The sequence below is a fragment of the Clarias gariepinus genome, chromosome 22 (assembly GCF_024256425.1).
Source record: "Clarias gariepinus isolate MV-2021 ecotype Netherlands chromosome 22, CGAR_prim_01v2, whole genome shotgun sequence".
Classification (NCBI taxonomy): domain Eukaryota; kingdom Metazoa; phylum Chordata; class Actinopteri; order Siluriformes; family Clariidae; genus Clarias; species Clarias gariepinus.
The window spans coordinates 22,592,408-22,613,402 of NC_071121.1; the positions used below are offsets into that span (position 1 = coordinate 22,592,408).

The 20,995-nt window shown below is 37.5% G+C and overlaps 1 protein-coding gene across 1 annotated transcript in view; it reads left to right on the plus strand.

Annotated features, from left to right (window-relative positions):
• Nucleotides 1-20,995, plus strand: part of syt6a (synaptotagmin VIa) — an 86,514-nt gene that overhangs the window by 22,392 nt on the left and 43,127 nt on the right. The window contains exon 2 of the mRNA XM_053482585.1: nucleotides 10,096-10,158. Within this exon, the coding sequence (XP_053338560.1) occupies nucleotides 10,096-10,158 (63 nt within the window). The remainder of the gene's footprint in view (nucleotides 1-10,095; nucleotides 10,159-20,995) is intronic.

Here is a 20,995-nt window from a genome sequence, read left to right on the forward strand (position 1 = left end):
AAGTGAGCACAGGGGTCATGTGCTGAATATTAAACAGGTTTGAACGGTGAGATTTGCTCCTGTTGTCTGCCTGATATGAATGTTTTCCAGGGCAAAACAAACAGAAAATCCTATCCTGTAATTGCCTGCCTAAACCTATTCTATTTGACTTTGTGTAACATGAAGGTTCAATTTTGCGGACAAATAGACCGGTTGCCCGTAATGGCTTTTTGTTTTCGGTGACCGAGCTATATGAAACAGTGTGTTTATAATAATAATAATTTTGCAATAATGATCCTCTCCTCCTCCCACTACTACTCCTAATACTATTAATAGATTTTAATTTCATGCTTTACTAGAGATACAGTGAGAAGGCTAGTATACCTAATGTAAAAAAAAAAAAAGCCATTTAAAAATATTTTTAGTAGATTGTCTTTTAGTAGGTGGCACAGTGGCTTAGTGGTTGGCACTGTTGCCTTACACCTCCAGGGTGTGGGTTCGATTACCACCTCGGGGACTGTGGAGTTTGCATGTTCTCTCCGTGTTTGGTGGGTTTCCTCCGGGTGCTCTGGTTTCTTCCTGCTGTGTGTGTGTGTGTGTGTGTGTGCACTACAATAGATTGGCACCCCATCCAGAGTGTACCCCACCTTGTGCCCTAAGTCTCCTGGGATAGGATCCAGTCCCCCAGGATAAAGCAGTATAGACAATGAGTTAGTGTCTTTTAGTATTGATAATTAAATAATTGTCAAATAGATTCCATAAAGCAATGACTTTAATATTTAATATAAAAAATTGCTTTAATAGTTGCTTTAAATAGTGCAAAACCTTTTAAGCTTTTCCTCTACAGTGTAAACCAGAAGTTTCTCAAAGTTCTCCAGCAATATAATGTATTTAAATATTTGTCTGCTATAGGGCTATTTTAAGAAAATATGGTTAAAAATAGTGGCTTTATGCTGACTATCACTTTCTCTTTATTGAAAAAAAATTACTGTGAACCGGGTGAGGTTAAAATTAGCTGCGTCAGCAAAAAAAAGAAAAGTAAAAGCTCTGAAATATTAAGGTTCACAGGAGTGCAAGGCAAAAATACACCGAGAACCCCAGCAAACTGGTGAAGACAAACAATCCTCTTTAGTCTTTATTAAAAGCTGAAAAGTGTGAAAACATGTGTAAAGCTTGAATGAGGAGCTATCATTGGAAATTCTACTACTGCCAAAGGGCTTAGATAAACATTAGATCAGTGTGCTATCATTAATTATTTATCTGTGCCAGCTGGGACAAAGCATCATTATTTTATTATTTCTGTGGCTGTTTGTGACTTACTTTATGCTTGTTAAAAAAATACAAAGGCCTGAATAATAGCCACAACAGAAGAAAAAAAGATACTCAGTGGAAAGGGGAGTAAAACAGTAGAGAGTAAACAGCTGATGGTGATATCATATAGCAACATGAGTAGGAGGAGGGCAGAAGGGAGAACTATCCTGTGTGTTAATGGTGGATGATTGGGAATCGGAACTGGATACTGTGGTGTAGATGGATTGGTGCAATTCACTCTGTAGTTCTGTTTTCTGTAATCTTCGCACTTACTGTATAGTATGTGTGTCTTCAGTTTTCTCTGAGAAAGAGCACATGTCTGGATTGATTGTGTAATGATCAGTGGTGGGGTCAACATGACCCGCTGAGTGGGGCAAAGCTGATGCTTAATAATCCCTTAAAACACAAGTGGCACAGATCCAACACAGCATAGGTCAGTAAAAAAAGAAAAAAATACATATATTTGCTCATATGGAAGCCTTGCCGGTGTGTGTGTTAAAGGAGAGGCTTCAGACAGCAAACTGTACATTTTGGTTTTCAAATATGTCAAGTAGAATGAAAGTTATCATTATCATTACCTTATTATAATGTTAATTTTACCACTACCGAACTACGCGAATGAAATTGCCAATATGTAGAACCTTTAAAAATTTGCAAACTATTTTGGTCATACTAATGTAACAACCAAAAACAACCATAAAAACATGTGACCATGTGTCTTTGTGTCACTTATTTGCCTATGTCACCCATTTTTAAATTTTTTTGCTTAGTTATGTTTGTATAGTTGATTTTAAATGAAATAAAATTCAGTTCATTATATTTCCTATTATTTGCTCTAAAAAAAGATGCCCCATGGATGCATAATCCTGAGCCCTATATATGTTTATTAAAAAACAAACAAACAAATAAATTATGGCTAAATTAATGCCATTAATTTATTATTAATTAGTAGAATTAATTATAGAAATTGATTTTTTATTTTTTGAATTTTTTATTTTTGAATTTTATTTTTTTATCTTGTAAAGCTGCTTTGCGAAAATGACAATTGTTAAAAGCGCTATAGAAATAAAATTTAATTGTATATTTGAGGAAGTTATTTTTAAACAATTACATGAACTAAATTGTTAAATAAGCTATTCACCAATTACATTATCAATATTATAGAAACACAGGTTATGTTAAGCAGTCAAGTTAACCAAATTTAATTGAGGATTCGATTAAGGTTGCTACCTTTGACTTTGGTGTACAGAAGTCAGTTTAGCTACAGCGATTTTTATCCTCCTCATTCAAATCTTTCTTGTCAAAAACTTATTGACTTTGTTTTGCATTTAGATCAAAGTAGCCTTTGGTGCTTTTTGGTTGCAACCAGTTAATATGTATATTTTTTGTTTTTTAGGAAGTTGATAAACAAAGTAAAACATTCTTTCTGATAGACCTGATATTCTCAACAAGGACTCACCTTCCATTTCTACATTTTATATTGTTCAACAAGCATCTGTGTATTATTTAACTTGATATTTTTATGCAGCTAGCCAAAATGACTTAAGAATAAATATTTTGAATAAATAAGTTGTTAAATTAGATAGTAAAGAGATTTACAGACCTGCTAGAATATTGCAGTGGACCAGTTTGGATGTTGTATATGAACATTATGCAATATAGATATATACAATGTCTCTGTATATACTTAGCCAAATACAAAGCAAATAAGATATAATGCACAAGCAATGTAATATGCATGACAGATCATGAACAAAACAGTCAGTTACGAAAAAAACAAGACAGATGGCAACTATAATTTCAGTAGCTAGCCATTCTAGCTATGTAGTTAGCCGTCTATTTGGGCAGATGTAGCTATTTGGTTAGAATGTGGGATTATGGATCAGAAGGTTTAAACACCAGCACCACCATGTCTTAACCCGACCTGCTTAGATGTATAATGAAATAAATGTAAGTCGCCCTTGAGGAGGAAATCTACTTAGAGCTACAAATGTAAATATCTAGTGAAGATGCCCCTTACGCTTTATCCTAAGTGTTACATGTAGGTAACTCTTCTGTTCCAACCACTCAGCATTTAAAATCAGCAGTGTATTAATTACTGGTCTGCTCATCTGTCATCATCTGCACTGGTTTCTCACTGGTTCATGACTTAAGTTTGATTTTTTTTTTTTTTTTTTTTTTTTTGAATGATTCATAGGTCACTGTGTGGCTTAATAGACAAAAAAAAAAATCAAAACTGAAAATGGACTGAAAATGAGAGCCAAAAAAGTCCTGCAGGAAGCCGGGAGAACTATTTCTTGAGACTTTATTAAAAATACAGGAAATTCATTGTCTTTGAAAGTGAAATATTTGAAAATGATGCAGGGCTCAAGAATTTTGCACAGTTCTGTATTTAACTCAAGTTAAATTCTAAGCTTTCATAAAGGTAAAAACGTAAAATATCTGGCTATCTAGGCAAACTCAATGGGCTTGCTAATTGTTTACACAGGTTGGATGTTAAGCTGTGAAATGCTGATATCTCTGCAGGTTTTAGCTCACATAATTTACATATGGTTATGCTGTTTAATTTATAACTGAATTAATAAATTGAACCAGGAATGCTCATCAGTCTCCATTGTCGCGGACATTGCTGCTGCTGATTAAGCATTTAGTGCCTGACATGTAGAATGTAGGCAGGTAATTGCTTTATTTTGGTTGGGTCATAAAATTTAATAATTTAATATTCGTTTACTGTGGTTTATATTATTACAGTCTTGTGGGGTTAGAAGCATACCTATTACTTTGTAAAAGAAATCAAAATAAATGTAGCCAAATTAAATATTTCATATTTACGTAAAAACTAAGGGTTTTTTCCACAGTTACAGTGATCCATGCACTCATGTACTGTAATGAGAGAACATGTAGTTCATTACTTCCCAACCTTTCTTATGATGGATTTCTGCAGACCCTTCTGCACAAATGTCCATTTGAATAACTGTGTTAAATTCAATTGAAATTCTCTCCAATCCCTGTGGAACAAAACCCCTTACTTTTTTCTTTCTCTCTCTTTCTTTGAACCTTTTTAAGATTCTTTAGTTGTTGAAAGAGCTGCTTCAGTGCCCAAGGTGACAAGGGTGCTGATACATGATTCATTAAGAAGAGGAACAGAAGATGCTCAGGCATGTATGACGTGATGCCTTACACTGAAATGAGCTGGTACACCTGATATTTATTCAGATCATCACTTCGCATTGTTCATTTGTTGTCAACATATTGAATTCCCTTTAGGTGGGCTTTCACATGCACAATTTTGGGTTCCATCTGTTGAGAATAGATTAGAATTGTCTTATATTAGTAGTAAAAGTTTATTTTGTAGGCAGCATTAGATATAGTCTTTATGCATATTTTTTAAATACAAATTATGATTTTACTTGTTTTTTGTCTCTCTTTATATCAAATGAATCTTGGTTCATTGCTCAGGACGGCTTTACTTAATTATGAGCAGAGTTCAAGTCAAATCAGGGCATTTGATTTTGCTGAATAAAATAATACAGTTCTGCTACACATCGGGTGTAGTGGTTAGCACTGTTGCCTTGCACCTCCAGGGTCCAGGTTTGATCCCTGGCTAGGTTTGATTCCTGTCCCTGTGTTCATGGAGTTTGCATGTTTTTCCCGTGCTTGGTGAGTTTCCTCCGGGTACTCAGGTTTCCTCCCACAGTACAAAGACCAAGAACTCCTTTGAAGGCCCAAACATGTGGAAATGTTTTGCCAATGTGGCAATAACTCCCAGCCAGGTTCTTTTAAAGTACAAGTGGTGTGGTGGACTGTATGAGCTCATGGTTTGTCCTGCGAAAACAAAATGCCTTTGGCTATTTTGCCTGTGAGCGTTCCACTTGCTGAATGTGTGTCTTCCACTTGTATATGGCCTTCTTCAAAACATTTGCACCATTTAAATGTTTTACTGTGGCTAAGAGTTTGTGAAGTCCTTTGTAAATGTCAATTGGGTTTTACACCTTGATTTACAAGAAATTTCATCACATGTAGTGACTCATGCTTAAGTATATAATTTCTAAGCACATCATAGCTCTTCTGTGGCACAAAATCTGGTCCCAGTGGAATTCTGAAATACTGAATTTAAATTATTTAATGCAATATTAGCAATGAAAAATGTTCTTAAGTTCTTAACTCTTATGAGTAACCTCTCGCAACATAAACCATTTTATTTTTTTCTTTCATACAAAAAACATGACCTAACCTTCATGTTATAGGAGTAAACAGTAGGGCCATTAAAAAAAAAATGCAACGTTTACTCAGTTTATACTCTAATGCATTTTTGCACCTAGAAGTCAGATAAAGGACCAGATTATCACCCTTCATGCTTCTCATCCAGCTCACACTCTGTTTTTGCTTCTTCCCTTTGGCATCGTTTCCCACATCACTTGTCTCAAAAATAGCTTTGTACCCACAGGCCGGAAAAACTGACTAACGTCTGCATTGCCTACGCTTGCTTACAGTACATCGTTTCTACACATTTTCATGCATTTTCAGGACTCTACCTGTTAATGGCCACACAATACATATACAGTAGTACAGTAGAACCTCGGATTGCGAGTAACGCGGTTTGCGGTTTGTAAGACAAGCAAAGATTTCTAATAAATTTTTACTTAAAAAACGAGCAAGTCTTGGTTTACGAGTACTGAGTATTATGTATCACGCATGCTTCTTGTTTTGACAACAGATGATCACAATGCTTTTTCTCTCTCTTGCGCTGCGGAATTGTGGGTATTCGTCAAGTGCCCCTTCACATACACACACTCTCTCACCTTTACACCCCACCCCCCCCACGCCCTCTCGGCTTTAGACACACACACACACTCTCTGCTCTACCCACAAACACTGCTTTGTCGCGATTCTTATTAAAGGTAAAGTGCAGGTTAATTTGTTTGTTTTACGTTGCAGCATGATTTCGTTAGTATGCGCTCACACGAGTGTCATTAGCAATGTTTCTTGCTAATTTTCCAACAAAACAGTCTTTTCGTTAGTGTGTGTGTGTGTGTGTGTGTGTGTGTGTGTGGGTGTGTTTGGGTGAAATTCAAATAAGAGAGGAGAAAGGTTTACTCTGTAGGATAAGAAGGGGGAAGCTGATTCCTCCTCTTACTTCACACACATACACAAACACACACACATACATACACAGTGCAGGTTATTTATTTATTTTTTTTTACTTTATATTTTGTATTAATTATTTTCAATTATTTATTTTTTGGGGCTGTGGAACAAATAATTTGAGTTTTATTATTACTTATAGGAGAATTTGATTTGATTTACGAGTGTTTTGGAATATGAGCCCACTTCCGGGAACAAATTATGCTCGTAATTCAAGATTCCACTGCAGTACCCTCTATTGTATTCTGACTTTGATGATCTTATTGAAAACTTATTATTTAAACTATATTATTTTTACAAGTCTTTTTTTCTCTTTATTACTTGTCTAATGTTTTGATGTAAATAAAGAGCATTATTTTATTCTTTCTCCTGGTACTGTTAAGATAAATAATGTATTATATTTGAATAATATTCGTTTTACACATTACTTATTTTCTCTTTTTCTCTCGAGCTTTGGATGCACAGCAGCTTGAAGCATGACAGCGCTCAATTCTGCATTATCTAGTGTTTGTCTATGTTGGTGTGACAACGGAGCAGCCATTATTAAAACAATAGAACATCTGCTAATTAAATAGTTAGCCCTTCATGTACTACTGGAGGCATGCCCAAATAGAGAAGGTGACTAAAAAGTGGAGGACAATTACAGTACCACAATGGCAGTCTTTCCCAGTTACCTTGACATGGTTCATGACTTGTCCCCTCCCATGTCTTTGTATTGTCCCATTGTCCTAGTGTGTCACTCTCACCTGTTCTCAATTTGCCTTTTAATTAGTGCTTGTATTTACAGTAAGAAAGAAAATTATTAATCCTTACCTCATTTAAACTCGAGATTATGTTAGCGATATATTGTTTTGTATTTAGAAATTTTAAAATCATGCTTGTGTAAGCGGCGGCCCAGTGGCTTAGTGGTTAGCTCTGTCGTCGCTGTCGCTCTCCAGGGTCTGGTTCAATTTTGATTGGCCAGGTTTGATTCCTGTCCCCATGTGCATTAAGTTTGCATGTTCCCCCCGATGGATTTGAACCCTGTCCTGGGTGTACCCCGCCTCATGCCCTAAGTCTCCTGGGATTAGCTCCAAGCCCCCTGCAACCTTGTATACAGGATAAAGTGGTATAGATGATGAGTGAGCTCTAGGACAATAAACAGTGCCAGGTTGGAGTGACGTGGCCCTATATAATGTAAAGCATTTTCCTGTTTGTTCTTGATTAGTCATTACATTTTCCTCCCTCCGCATGCAGAAGTGTTTTATACCGTTTATACTGTTTTATACTGTTTTACTGTAATGTTGTGGAATATCTACTATACAAAAAACAGTTTTTGTTAAGAACTGTACAGGAAGGGCATTCCCTCATCAGTCTCTCTTTTTGTTTTTTTCCTGTACACTGCCCAGCGGTGACTGAATAATTCTGAAGTGTTTATTATGTGCAACAATTCTTTTATTCCTAACTAATACTCAGGTTCTCACTTCTTAAAAGCTTTTTCATTTCTGAAGTCATATCATGTGGTTGTGGGAAAGATGTGTTTGAGCATTTTAAGGCAGACCTACTGTATCTGCAGAATTACAGTAGAATTATATATTTATATAAAGCAACAGCACTTCCACATGCACAATGTGACAAGAACTCACAGGATTTAAACTAAACAGGTGTACAAATGTTAGTGAGACTAATCAGAAAAAGGCATGGGCAAAAAGATTGGACTTTGGAGCAATGGGAAAAGGTCATGTGGTCTGATGGGTCCAGACTGAACCTGAACGGTTGTGTGCGTTAGAGTAAGAAGGGAATCACATGAAGCAATGCACCCATCATGCATCATGTCCTGGTAGTGTTATGATCTGTGGTTGCTTCAATAGCTCAGGTTTAGACTCAGCAATGTTACATGGAAATAAAATGAATGCAGTGAAAGATCTAAATATACTGATGTACCAGGGTCATCTATAGTACACATATATAGTTTTATCCCCATAATTGCACAGGCATATTCCAGGACTATAGAAACTGGAAGAGAGTGGTATTTGGAGCATGAGGAATCATTTTCACACATTAACTGGCAACCATGTAATCGTGAACTTAACTTTGTTGAAAGTCTCTTGGGTGTACTGGAGTGCTCTGACTCTCCTGCCATCAGTACAAGATCGCTGCCAAAAATGTAGGCAACCCTGGACAGAAAAAAAAGTTGTGATGTTGCATGAGCTTGTCAAAATCAAAACAGGAAATCGATTCATTTTAGTAAATAAATTATGAAGATGAATGAACCTAATGTATGAATGAATTTGTAGAATCGCATTCTGTACTTTGGTCAAAGGGTACTGTAGATAGTGTATGTATGCAAACATCATAGTTGTTTTGATATTGTATACAGAAAATGTTAATTTGACAAGGAAGAGTGTCTCGTCCAGCTCCTGCTGTACGGTAATCTGGTTTAATCGACAGGAATACATAACGCAAACGTAGTGCAATGTGCACCCTGTGCAGATTCCAAGGCTACATGGCAATAAAAGTACATCAGACAAACCATTGCTTATTTGTATAAGAAGCAGTTTGAGCTGTACTGTATAAGCATCTTTATAATGTAGTTAAAAAAAAAAAAAAAACTAAACCAATGGATTTTGAATGCGAATTCGGTCATTCCATTACCTGTAAGCAAAAGCAATTTATTTTTACTCTCTGTTCAGATCATTTGCCATTCATGTGCATCACTGTGCATTTCATTTACATCATCACAGCTTGCGTTCCGCAGTGTAACTCCAGAGCAGGGTGCAGGAGATACTGTATAATGCTGGTGCAGCTGATAACAGAGAAGGGGGGGGGGGGGGGTTGTTGGGAGAAGAAGAGGGGGGGGTTGTTGGGAGAAGAAGGGGGGGGGGGGGTAGAGAGAATGATCTTTAGGCTTCTCTTCTCGTATGCTCGGATGAATGCAGTAGATGGAGAGATGGCAATCACCGAGGAAGCAGGCTGTGGTGTGGAAGGGAAGCGGAAGGCACTGCAGTATGTTCTGACTCACTCTCAGGGCTGTAGACCAAGCCAGAATGCTCAGGCTGGAATATTGAATCCGTGCAGCCTTCTAAGCCTCTTCTCACAGGCTCGTCCGGTCCTTGTGTCGCATGCGGCGCAACACATCCTTAAACAGTCAGCAAGCGCACAAAGCCCGCCGAGCGCACGTGGCTCCTTTTCTCTGTCCTTTCATGTGCTTACACACTTGCTTAATCTCATTCTTCAGACTTTAAATAAACACAACGACCATCGATCCCTTTGGTGTCCGTGACTATTCATGCACATGCTTGTTATTCATGAGGATGTTTCAATTGAATATGCATGTGTGTCTTTTTTATCTTTTCTTGTAACAACAGACTTGCTTTAGAGCTGTTGCTTTATTGTTTGTCTCATGTGTAACAGGTCCATGTTGGTGTGTGTGTGTGTGTTTCTGTGTGTGTGCTTGTGCTTGCACCCTGGGGATTATAAGGCAGTTATTGGTGGTGTGTGTGTGTGTGTGTGTGGACGATCTGCCCCCCAGGATCATGCTGACTGGCTGCCTCACACTGCCATAGAAACGGCTTTCAGGAGCGCAGGCTCATTCAGTCTAGGCACTGGCGAGGGTGAGCATCGCGAGGAACGCGGGACAGAAAGAGACAGACAGAGGGAAAGAGTCAGAGAGAGAGAGAGAGAGAGAGAGAGAGAGAGAGAGAGGAAGTGTGAAAAGTGTGAACAGAGGAAAGGAAAGCGCCGGTGAGTACAGATCAACCGTCACACCTTATTCAAATGCAAGTGATGGACAGGTGTTTGAATGGCATTTGTTGCAGTGTGTGTCTGTTTATGTGTGTGTGTGTGTATTTTATTTTCTCTGTTTGGTCTGGTTGGAACAGAATCAAATAAAAAAGTAAGACCTGGAGCTTTTAATAGTATCCTGAAAGACAAACATGCACTTGATTCGCATGTGCTGCTTAAATTTTTGTAACTAATTGATGTGCTTTGTTTTTTTTTTTCTTTGTAAATTTCCTTTCATGTGCACATGTGTGCAGAACATCAAAGAGTATGTAAGTGTCAGTGTTGTGTCTCCTTTTCGCTTGGGCTCCATCTTAGTCACTTTACAACTGACCGATGAGGATAATATGACTCGTTTGCAGCCATAACGTTTTATTTTTTCCCCTTTGGCCTTTAAAGTGTGTTTGTCAATATTTCATCAAAAGGAGGTGGCACTCCACAGTTTGTGGTCGCATGTATACACAAAATCAAACGCTCATGCTTCTCTTTTCTTTCTTACCTTCCATTATGCTCATCGATTCCACTCAGCTGGTGAATGTACATTGATTGATCTCGGACCTTTGCATGCCAGATATGCCACTAGACATAAAGTGTGATGGACCTGATGTGTGTATTTGCGAGTGTGTTTGCCTGGAGCGAGTAGTCATGTCCTCAGGGTGTGTGCTGTATCTCTTTGGCATGAGGTTTTACCTGCGGTGTGTTGAGAGTTGCTTCACAGCTCTTTTGCCCCATAGAGCATCGCACCCAGACACACACACACACACACACACACACACACACAGACAGACAGACACCACTTATCAGCACAGAAAAGCTCTACTCCCCTTTACATACTGTACCTGGGGAGTTCAATTTTGCTGTCTGCAAAGTCGTTTCTGCTACATGGGGCCACTTTTCAAGTGCAAAAATGAAAACACAAAAAAGTGAACCCTGGAGACGGAACGCCCAGCCAATGCTTTAACAATACATAACTTTTCCAATGAATCGGCTTATGATTGCGACTCATGGAACCCTAAGAAACCTGCAAATTGCACTTTTTTTTTCCGTATCTCAATACAACCAAGAGAATTGATTGCGTTGAATAATGTATGGTACTCTGTGCTCTGTGCTGGATGATACACTGCAGCTCAGTGTATTGCAGGTCCATAAAGCGCTGAGTGAGATCGAGCGCGAGTGTGTAAGTGATTTTCACCTGCTGCATGGAAACACATCCTAAATGTAACCAGCCTTTGTCTGCTAGACCACATGTGGCACATGATCATGGTTTGGTGGGCACAGGGGGCAGAATACTATCATGGCTGACATGATGAGGTTGGGCAGCCTGACCATGAGGTCATAATCTCTCTCCTTCTCTCTCTCTCTCTCTTGATCCTTATCTTTGCACCAAGGTATTCAGTTTCTTTCATTTTTCCAATATATAGTTTCATATGGTATCTCTTACCTTTACTTAGGTTTCTGTATCACTCACTGGCTGACATTTTTATTACATTGCACACATATTGCATTTCTGGATTTCTTTCTTTGATCTACTCACTTCCGTTATTTCTTTTCTATTTCTATTTTTTTTTTAAATCAACTTCTTTACAATCTTGCTTTTGTTCCACTCCATTTGTTACGATTTCGAGACTGGTCAAGCCGGAAAATGGAAGAAAAGCGAGCAATTCTCACAGGTAGCCCCAGCGCTGCAGTGAGCTTCCTGGGCTCTCGTTAAAATGCCATTCGAGCAGACCGAGCTTCGCAGGGATCCCATGCGGCAGCCAGCGCGATGCGCAAACACACGATTGAACAGTGGACTCGTGCATCTCTTGTAAAGCCTTAGCCGGCAGTTCATACTGCCAGCTTAGAGATCTGTGTGAGACGTCTGCATGCTCCCTGGTGTACTTTTAAAAGCGGTGTTCATTTCAACGCTGTTCGATATGTAGCAAAATCAATGTAGTACATAGAGTAGTGGGGAATTAGTCTTAACTCACGCTGGCAACAGATTCCGCTAAGTGGAAGACAGAGGATTATCCTGGACTGGATGATTTTTACACCACCAACACTGCTGCGATGATGCAGCTTGTCAGAATACATCTGTGCCGTACTACATAAATCAGGAGTTAAAGTGGCAGTCGATCATTTATCGAGAGTTAACATTTTACGTTACTGCAGCATGTGGCCATGTGAACACCCAGAAGAACATGTGTACAGGGTACCAATAGGCTGCTCCAAATTCCCCTGCATCCCTGATCGATGCAGATTAATCAATCTTTAATGGGCTGTGGTTGCTTCTGAAGGACAATGCAATTATGCAGATTCCCATATGTCCTCAGTAGGATATGGCTATCTGTGACAGCTTGACACACAGAAATTGACAGAACTGACACCAAGTGTGTTCAAAGGAAGAAATGACAAACACACGTATTAGGCTGAGTAGGACTAGAGAGGGTTTTTTTTTTTTTAAATGTATTTCAGTAGTGAATATAAATGTGTTTAAATTGGTAGAGTATGCAGGAATTAGAATGATCTGAATCTTTTTAAATCAATTTTTGAATGACTTTCCAAAGACAGGGATGACCTGAAGTCCATAGTCATTTCCATCCTGCTAATCTCTTTCATATAGATCCTATCCAAAGGTGGCTTTTAATTGTCCATGTTTGCGTTTTATGTTTTCCTGAGATTATCTTTTGCGTGGAAAGTGCACAAATTCTGTACTTCTGTACGTGCCCCAACTTGTTTCTATGGAAGTTATTTTGGGGGTCTATTTACGTGTCACCTTGAGTAAAAGTACGAAAAAGTGCTCACCTTAAAATGTACTTATGTATCAAAAGTATTGAGCTTGTATTAGTCTACAGTAGTCTTTAAAAGTCTCTACTCTCCCTCTGTGCTTCCAAAATGTGAACATGCTGTTTTCATATGTCTGCAACTGTCTCCACTTCTGACTTGAAACTCCTGAAACGTTATTAAACATGTCGTAAGAGAAACACTATTATGCATAATTGCCAGCAGGTGGCGAACTTCCTGCTTTAAATACTACACCCAACTGTGGTTATGTAACGCAACGCCATGCAGAAATGTAGTGAAGTGAAAGTACAGATATTCTCTGTACAATGTAGTGGAGTAAAGTAAAAAGTAAATCATTCAATAACACTAATCAAGAAAATAATAATAATATAAAAAATAATTAGAACTTTATTAATCCCAGAGGGAAATTGCTCAATTTTTCACATATCCCAATTAGGAATTTGGGGTCAGAGTGCAGGGTCAGCCAGCTTACAGCGCCCCCTGGAGCAGATAGGGTTAAGGGCCTTGCTCCAGGCTCAACAGTGGCAACTTAGCTGCTGGGGTTTGAACCCCTGACCTTCCGATCAGTAACCCAGTAACCCACAGCCTTAACTAACTGAGCCACCACTGCCCCTCAAAAGTACATATATGCAAAAAATGTACCTACTGTACAGTAAGTACAATAATAAAGTAAATAAAATGACTAGTTTCCTGCCACCTCTGGATGGCATACTGTATACAATGTGCATATTAAAAAGAGGAAAATTTAAATAAAACCTATTATTGTTTACTTGTGCTTCCTAATACAGTAAGTGTAAAACACTTTAACGTGGTAACAAATGCAACAGAATAATCAGAAAAAGAGGGTTAGATCAATAAGAAAAAAGAAAATACATTATTTTACTCTTCTTTTTTTTCATCAACCTATTCATTTTTATATTTTTATATTCATGCTTTTTGGTTTTGCTGTGGCTTTCTACAATCTGCTGTTGCACCACAACAGGTGCAGATGTAGCTGTGTATTAATAATCTAGGTATACATTGCAGTTATCTTTTTTTTTCCCACTGCAGGCTGCATTGCATAACTTCCCAGTCAGGGAACTGCATATTGATTTACAGACTATAACAAGAATATCAGATATTCTTTAGCTTCTCTGCGCTCTGACCTGAAGTTTCATTACAGAATTTTGCACTAACGTTGCAGAATTTAAACTGTTTGCATGGATAAATGCTGCACAAGTGAAGCCAGAAGCATGATATTAAGAAACGCTGGAAGCTCTGAAAAGCAGCAGATTACAGTTTGTCAAGGGTTTGTGGACATCAGGGATGGTCGAGACTTCAAAAGATTGTCAGCTTCTTTCAGAGCCCATCGTTTAGTCATTGACCTATTTTAAGTTATGATTTAAAGTTTTTTTTTTCGGGTTTCAGCAACATTTTTGCTGAGTGAACTCATAGAGAAGTAGTAATGAAAATCACTTATATTTCTATGAAATATCATCTACAGAACCTTTAGTGGCCAAAGTGTAAAGAAGAAAAGAAAAAGAATAAAAATCATGCAATACTTTACACTATTCATTCTTTTACTTTTTATTCTGCTACTATTTAAATAAATTATGACTCTTAATTACTTCTGATATTAAAGCTACCCTGTAAAAACCATCCATTTGCTTCAGGTACTCTGAGGGCTGTAGATATGCATGCTGCTGAAGCTTGCTCAGGAATAATTTAATTAATGCAGAAAGAGCTACTTGCTGTTTCATTAATGAAAACTACAGGTGTGCCCAAATTAGTATTAGGATAAAACGGGAATTGAATTTACAGTAGAGAGGAATTAAATAACACAGAGCTGAATATTTTCACTGTCTTAAGTGACCAGAGTGAAAAAAAAGTCACAGGTAAATACAGTCTTCTTTTTATGTTCTCTCATCTTTTATATCTGGAATTTTGATTAAACTTTAATGAGCCAAACCCTGGAAACACATTAAAGATCTATCGATCCAAGCCTTACAACAAACTACACTTTCCCTATTCTTAAAAGTACACCAGAGATCTTAATCATTGCTGTGAGGTATCTAATAAAAAATAAAATTTTATTACCACGCTAATTATTAGCATCACAGCAGCTTAATTTCCAGTAAGGTGCACACAGACTTTTAGATGCAATCTGAAAAAAATGTAAAGCTGCTACCCCTTCTCCATAAAAATGATAAATGGATAGGTATCATAACATGACATACTATTAAGTGTGGGAATAAGCATTAGTGTAGGTAGCCAGTTATGACCACAAAAATAAAAATTCAAGCTGCATGCACCCACAGAAATCCACCCATATTTGCTCAATCATTAGATCACAGTCGAAGCATAGTCTAGCAATAAATGCTTACTAAACAATAAATGTGCTCTTTAATGTGCTTTTATGTAGAAATCTATTGCCATACCTTTTAAAATTAAAGGGATTGTTTTGATTTTTGATTTTGATTTTTTGTAAAGTACATTACAATACTGTAGGTCTTGGTTAATTCCTACTCTGCATGCTAACAATGAAGTTTGCCACCAGGAAGGCGAGTACAAGGTAAATTAGTTTTGGGTCAAATTCCACACCTCACGTTCCATGCAAAAACTCATTCAAAGTTCAGCTGAAATTTATATAATTCACTTTCTGCAGTCTTGCTTAGCTATAATGAGTTGTTATTTTTGAAAGTTATGTTGTATTTGGTAAAAACTAGAGGTTACGCACATGCAGTAAGATAAGATAAAAGAACTTGGAGAGAACGGAATGCATTTTTGCATGGAACAAGGGGTGTAGATTTTGGCTCTGATTTGTTACAGTGTGCAGAGCAGGAAAATTTATCACGACCAAAACCTATGGTAATGTACTTATTTGCACCTCAATTGTGATTTAAGTCAGACTTGAAAGAATCCGAACGGTCCCTTTAAGGCAATCATAAACTGATGAAATATGCATGAGCAGAAAACCTATAAATGTCCGCCTCTTCTGTTCATAAATGCATTCTTCCTTACATCCCCATCCTTCAGCTAATAAGAGCTGCCAGTCAGTCTTTCCCAGTGCTCTGCAAGTCACTTTCCTCTTTGGTTAATAAGATATGTGTAAATAGCCTTGCCATTATTGCCACAGCTACAGAGTGGCTTTAGGTGGAAGTTTAAATTATAGGAGTTTTTGTATTTTTTTTTTTTTGCAGTAGCTCCAGATGCTTTCTTTGGTAGACAGATAGAATATGGTAAAGCTCATGCTCTGTCTAATCTGCTATACCTGTGCCTTTTTAAACAGATTCAGAGGAGTTTAACAAGTTTTATGACATGAGAATATTTAATTATAAGAATGTAATTAAAATGTACATAAGAGTTTCACAGATTTAACAGATATCTGTTAATTATTTAGGAGACTGCAAATGTAGTATAAGTGAACATGGAAATCTTTACCTTTTTCATTTTCTTAGTGAATAGTATTAAAACCAATTAGTATGAGCTACAAGTCAGAGCTATGAGATTTCAAGGATGGGGATACATTGGTACACTTTTCCCCTCCATTGATTTCCTTCCATACTTCAATACTTGACAGAGTCTCTGAACCCAGGATAAGAGCCAATGTGTGTGTGTGAGCGAGAGAGAGAGAGAGAAAATGTGCATAGACGCCAAGAACTTTCAACAAGGTCAAAAATTTACGAGTGGCTCAGTACTTGCAATGAATACTGCTCTCATATCGTAATCAGACCTTAGAACAGAGATTCATAACTATTATTCTAAAGCATTGCCTCTTTTGCATATGTCTTTTTCTTCCTATATCATTTCAAAATAGGCTAATACTTATCTGTTTAATTAAATCTGGTGTACTGGGAGCTAGGAAAACAGTAAGTTGTGCAGGGGGTCTTTCAGGACCAGGGATGAGAACTGGCAACTTAGAACCTTCTCATGAAGTTGGTACAGGACGAAGAATTCTGAATGGAAAGATACAGGATACTGTTTGTACATGGTTTTTTAGCAAGCTGTGACAATCTTTTTGAAATAGGTATCACAAGTACGAAATACAAAAAGTACTGTACAGTTTAACCTAAACATACAATAACCTAATGCAATGCTGAAGATTACATATAGCAAAATACGATCGATAATCTCAGAGAGCTAGCACTCAATGTACTGTGAGTCATTCCTCAGAATTCTTCCTTAGAATTTTAAAGCAAGTTATATATAGACACTTATAACAAGCGATCATTTGTGGTGGGGGAGAAGACTCGTCCCTAGGGGAAGAGTATGACACACACATACGCACACATATAAACTACCAGTCAAACGTTTGGACACAGCTTGTAATTCCATGGTCTTTCCAGCTAGGTTGAAGCCGGATTTCCAGATCAATTGAGCATCAGTAGGTGTGCAGACCTCTATAAAAGCAGAAGTTTTGGCAGTTTGCTGGTTTGAAGCATTCAGGTTTTGTTAATACAATGCCAAGTGAGAAAAACATAAATAATGGTCTTAGAGGTGGAATTGTTGCTGCAGATTAATCTGGAAAGAAAACCCCTATAAATTAGATCGGTGGAAACTATTCAAGACAGGTGCCAATCTTCCCAGAAGTGGAAGTTCAGCAAATTTACCCCAGTGCTCGGAGAAACACGAGAGATACATCTCAGACACCAGAGGCCTCACTGAGCATGTTAAGATCTTAAAGTTCATGACAACATAATTAGAAGAAGGCTGGACAATTATGTTTTATTTGGGCTGCCAAAAGAAAACTGGTGATAGAGGGGTGATGATATGGGCTTGTTTTGCAGCCACAGGACCTGGACCCCTTGTAGTCATTGAGTCGATCATGAACTCCTCTATATACTGTACCAGAGTATTCTAGAGGCCATCTGTGTGACAGTCAAAGCTTGGTCCAAACTGGGCCATGCTACAGGACGATGATCTGAAGCTCACCAGTAATTCTACATCAGAATGGTTGAAAAGAAATGAATCAAGGTTGTAGAATGGCAGAAAGTCACAGTTGAAAATCAGTCAAAATGCTGTGGCGGGGTCTTTAGAGAGCTGCAAGTGCAAGTGTGGATAATTTTTAACCTATTCTCATAGGTGTGTGTGTGTGTGTGTGTGTGTGTGTGTGTGTGTGTGTGTGTGTGTGTGAGTTTGGACACACCTCGTATCTCCATGGTCTTTTCTAGTTTTTATTTCTTTCTACATTTCTACATTGTAAAATGCTAAAGGCATCCAAAATATGCAATAATCTTCTTTGAACAGTTGATATTGAGATATTTCTGTTACTTATGCTCAGTTAAACCTTCATAACAGCTCTAATCTGAGGTGCTGTTTACTATCTATACTATCCTATATCACCCAAGGGAGTATGGGTTCCTTTTTGAGTCTGGTTCCTCTCAAGGTTTCCTCCTCATGTTTATCTCTGGGAGTTTTCCTCATCACCACTGCCTCCAGCTTTCTCATTAGCTACAAATATATATATTTTTATATACATATTTTATTTTTATATATATTTTTTTTATTTCTTCGAAGCTACTTTATGTCAATATCCATTGTTAAAATAATCCATAAAAATACAATTGAATTGAATTTATACTACAAATAAACAATAAAATTTGTAGGAAATTAAAAGTTTGACCTTGACAGGTCCCAGAAGTTCAAGACGTTAAACAGGAGCCTGGTGCCTGTTGAATTGAATACAACAAACCATTTTAGAAGAAATGTGTTCCTGAAGATTTATCACTTCCAACAACCTGCATTTCTAATGTTTACATTCAGATAGCCAAAAACTCTGCCAGAACAGGGCTGTGTAGCCACGTACCACATTGTTTCTTCTGTAGATTGGCTTCAGTGAAGAAAGAGACTCCATGTTAAACAAGTCCCCTGCTAAACAAACCAAAACTAATTAACTTTCCACCACCAAGCCTACATCTGGTCATCATGACTGTATCTCATCATCATTTACTCAGACAAAAAAAAAAATCTCTAATTGTAATCTGATTAAAAAAAAAGATCTATATTGCTTCAACATATCTTTTGTGCCTCATGCCTGAAATTGGCACATTTGGATGTCTGAGAGGCTGACTGAGAAATCGCACTTGTGTTATTCAAAATTTGTAACACCTTGTGCAGAAAGAAAGTCTGGTGATGGAGTTTGCACACACAGTGATGGAGACAGATCAATAAACACTACAGGGTTCTATTAAACCCACAGGGTTAGTGCAAAATCAAAAGGAAATGAAAATTGTAGAGGTTCTTGTATGGATCTCACATTAGTGCATAATGACAGGCAAGAGAAATTGTGGAAAAGAGCAAACAGAGAAAGAATGCTTCAATGCATCTTTTTTTCCAGCCAATCTTGCCATGTGAAACAGATAATGGAAAGCGTAATGAAAAAGTGTTATATCATAACTACATAGTCAGATGTGAAATTGCATGATACCATGTTTTGGTTGAAATGTCTGAAATGTCAAGCTCAGCTGTGCAAAATTCAGGTTAATTATTTTTAGTAAATTCAGCAAATTCAGGTTTAATCATTTCAACAAATTACCAATCAATTATCAAATCATTATCAAATTAGTTTCAGTTTAGACGTCTCAAGATGTAACTTGATTAATAAAATAAGTGGTACTGTAGCTTAGTTGTACATACATTTACCTAAATGAGCTTATTATTAAAGGGCAGTGTGATACAGTAAGTTAGGACTGGATGTGTTTCTGGAGGTTTACACATAATAAGCATGACCTTTCTACATTATGAATGCGCAACACCCCACCATCAACTTCAAAAGCAAGTCTACATTTTAGACAGAATTACATCCCTGCAGTGCGTTTATTGCAGCAAATGTAAACTTGGTAAAAGTACTAATGAGTTTCCCAGGGTTTTATTTCTTAATCAAACCTGTATTATTTCCTTATTTAGGCGTGTGTATATTATGGCAATGCTCCAGTGCGCTTTCCCTCATCTAGTTTCCTCACTATTCCCTCTTGAAGGAATCACAGTCTCTATATAAAGGGCTGGAATAGAAAATTCAATAAAGTAACAAACTTGGTTGCACACATCCAAAAATCAAAAGCAGCATGTGACCAGAAGGAATTAAAACACTATTAAGTTTGCATTTTTATTAAACTAGAAATGAATCATTTTCAGTCCAGTCCCTGTACCTGATCAGTTTAGAGGAGTGTCTTTTGTTTGTTGAGCCACTCAGTGACCTATGAATCATTTGAGCATAAAATCCATCTAACTTAAGGTACGAACCAGTAAGAAATGATGAAAGATGCAGGTGCAGATGATGAAAGATGATCAGGCCAGTGATTAGTATACTGGTGATGCTAAATGCTGTGTGGTGGAAACTGACAAGAAGGGAAATGTGGTTGCTGCTGAAGTTGTTACATAAACAACCAATATTGAATTATATTGTTAAATAGAGTACATTTAATTTTGCTGTGTGTCGTAGTAAAAACATTTCTCCAACTCATTTAATTGACATAATTTAATTACATTTTATTTAATTTAATATAAGGAAGGAAGGAGAGCTTGCTTGTTTTCAAATCTGGATGGCTTTTGTACTTTATACGCACTACCTGGAAAAAAAAATCACACGGTCTAAGATTTCATTCAGTCACCTTTAGCTTCGATTAGAGCACACAATGTCTGGGCTGTCAGGGAGAAAAACTCCACTGATGTGATACACTGGTCAGTACATTCAAGTCATTGACTGACTTAATTTTTTTGCCACATAACGTTGCTGAGCCTAGAACTGACCAACTGAAGCAACTCCAGATCATAACACAGTGGCCACTATGCATCATTTCATGTGCATCCCTTCTTACCCTGATGTGCCCATCGCCTCGGAATAGGGTCAACCTTCCACAAAGTTGATGGTTTAGCACTATCCTTTTAGCCAGGCCGCGTGTACTGTAATTCTGCTAGCTAGCTGACAAGCTAGTCTGTGTGTTAATACGCTCACCATAATAAATGTACAGTACATGAAACTAGGAAATACCTTTATCTACGCTGCTCTCAGTGTCAGGACAACCTATTTTGGCCGTCT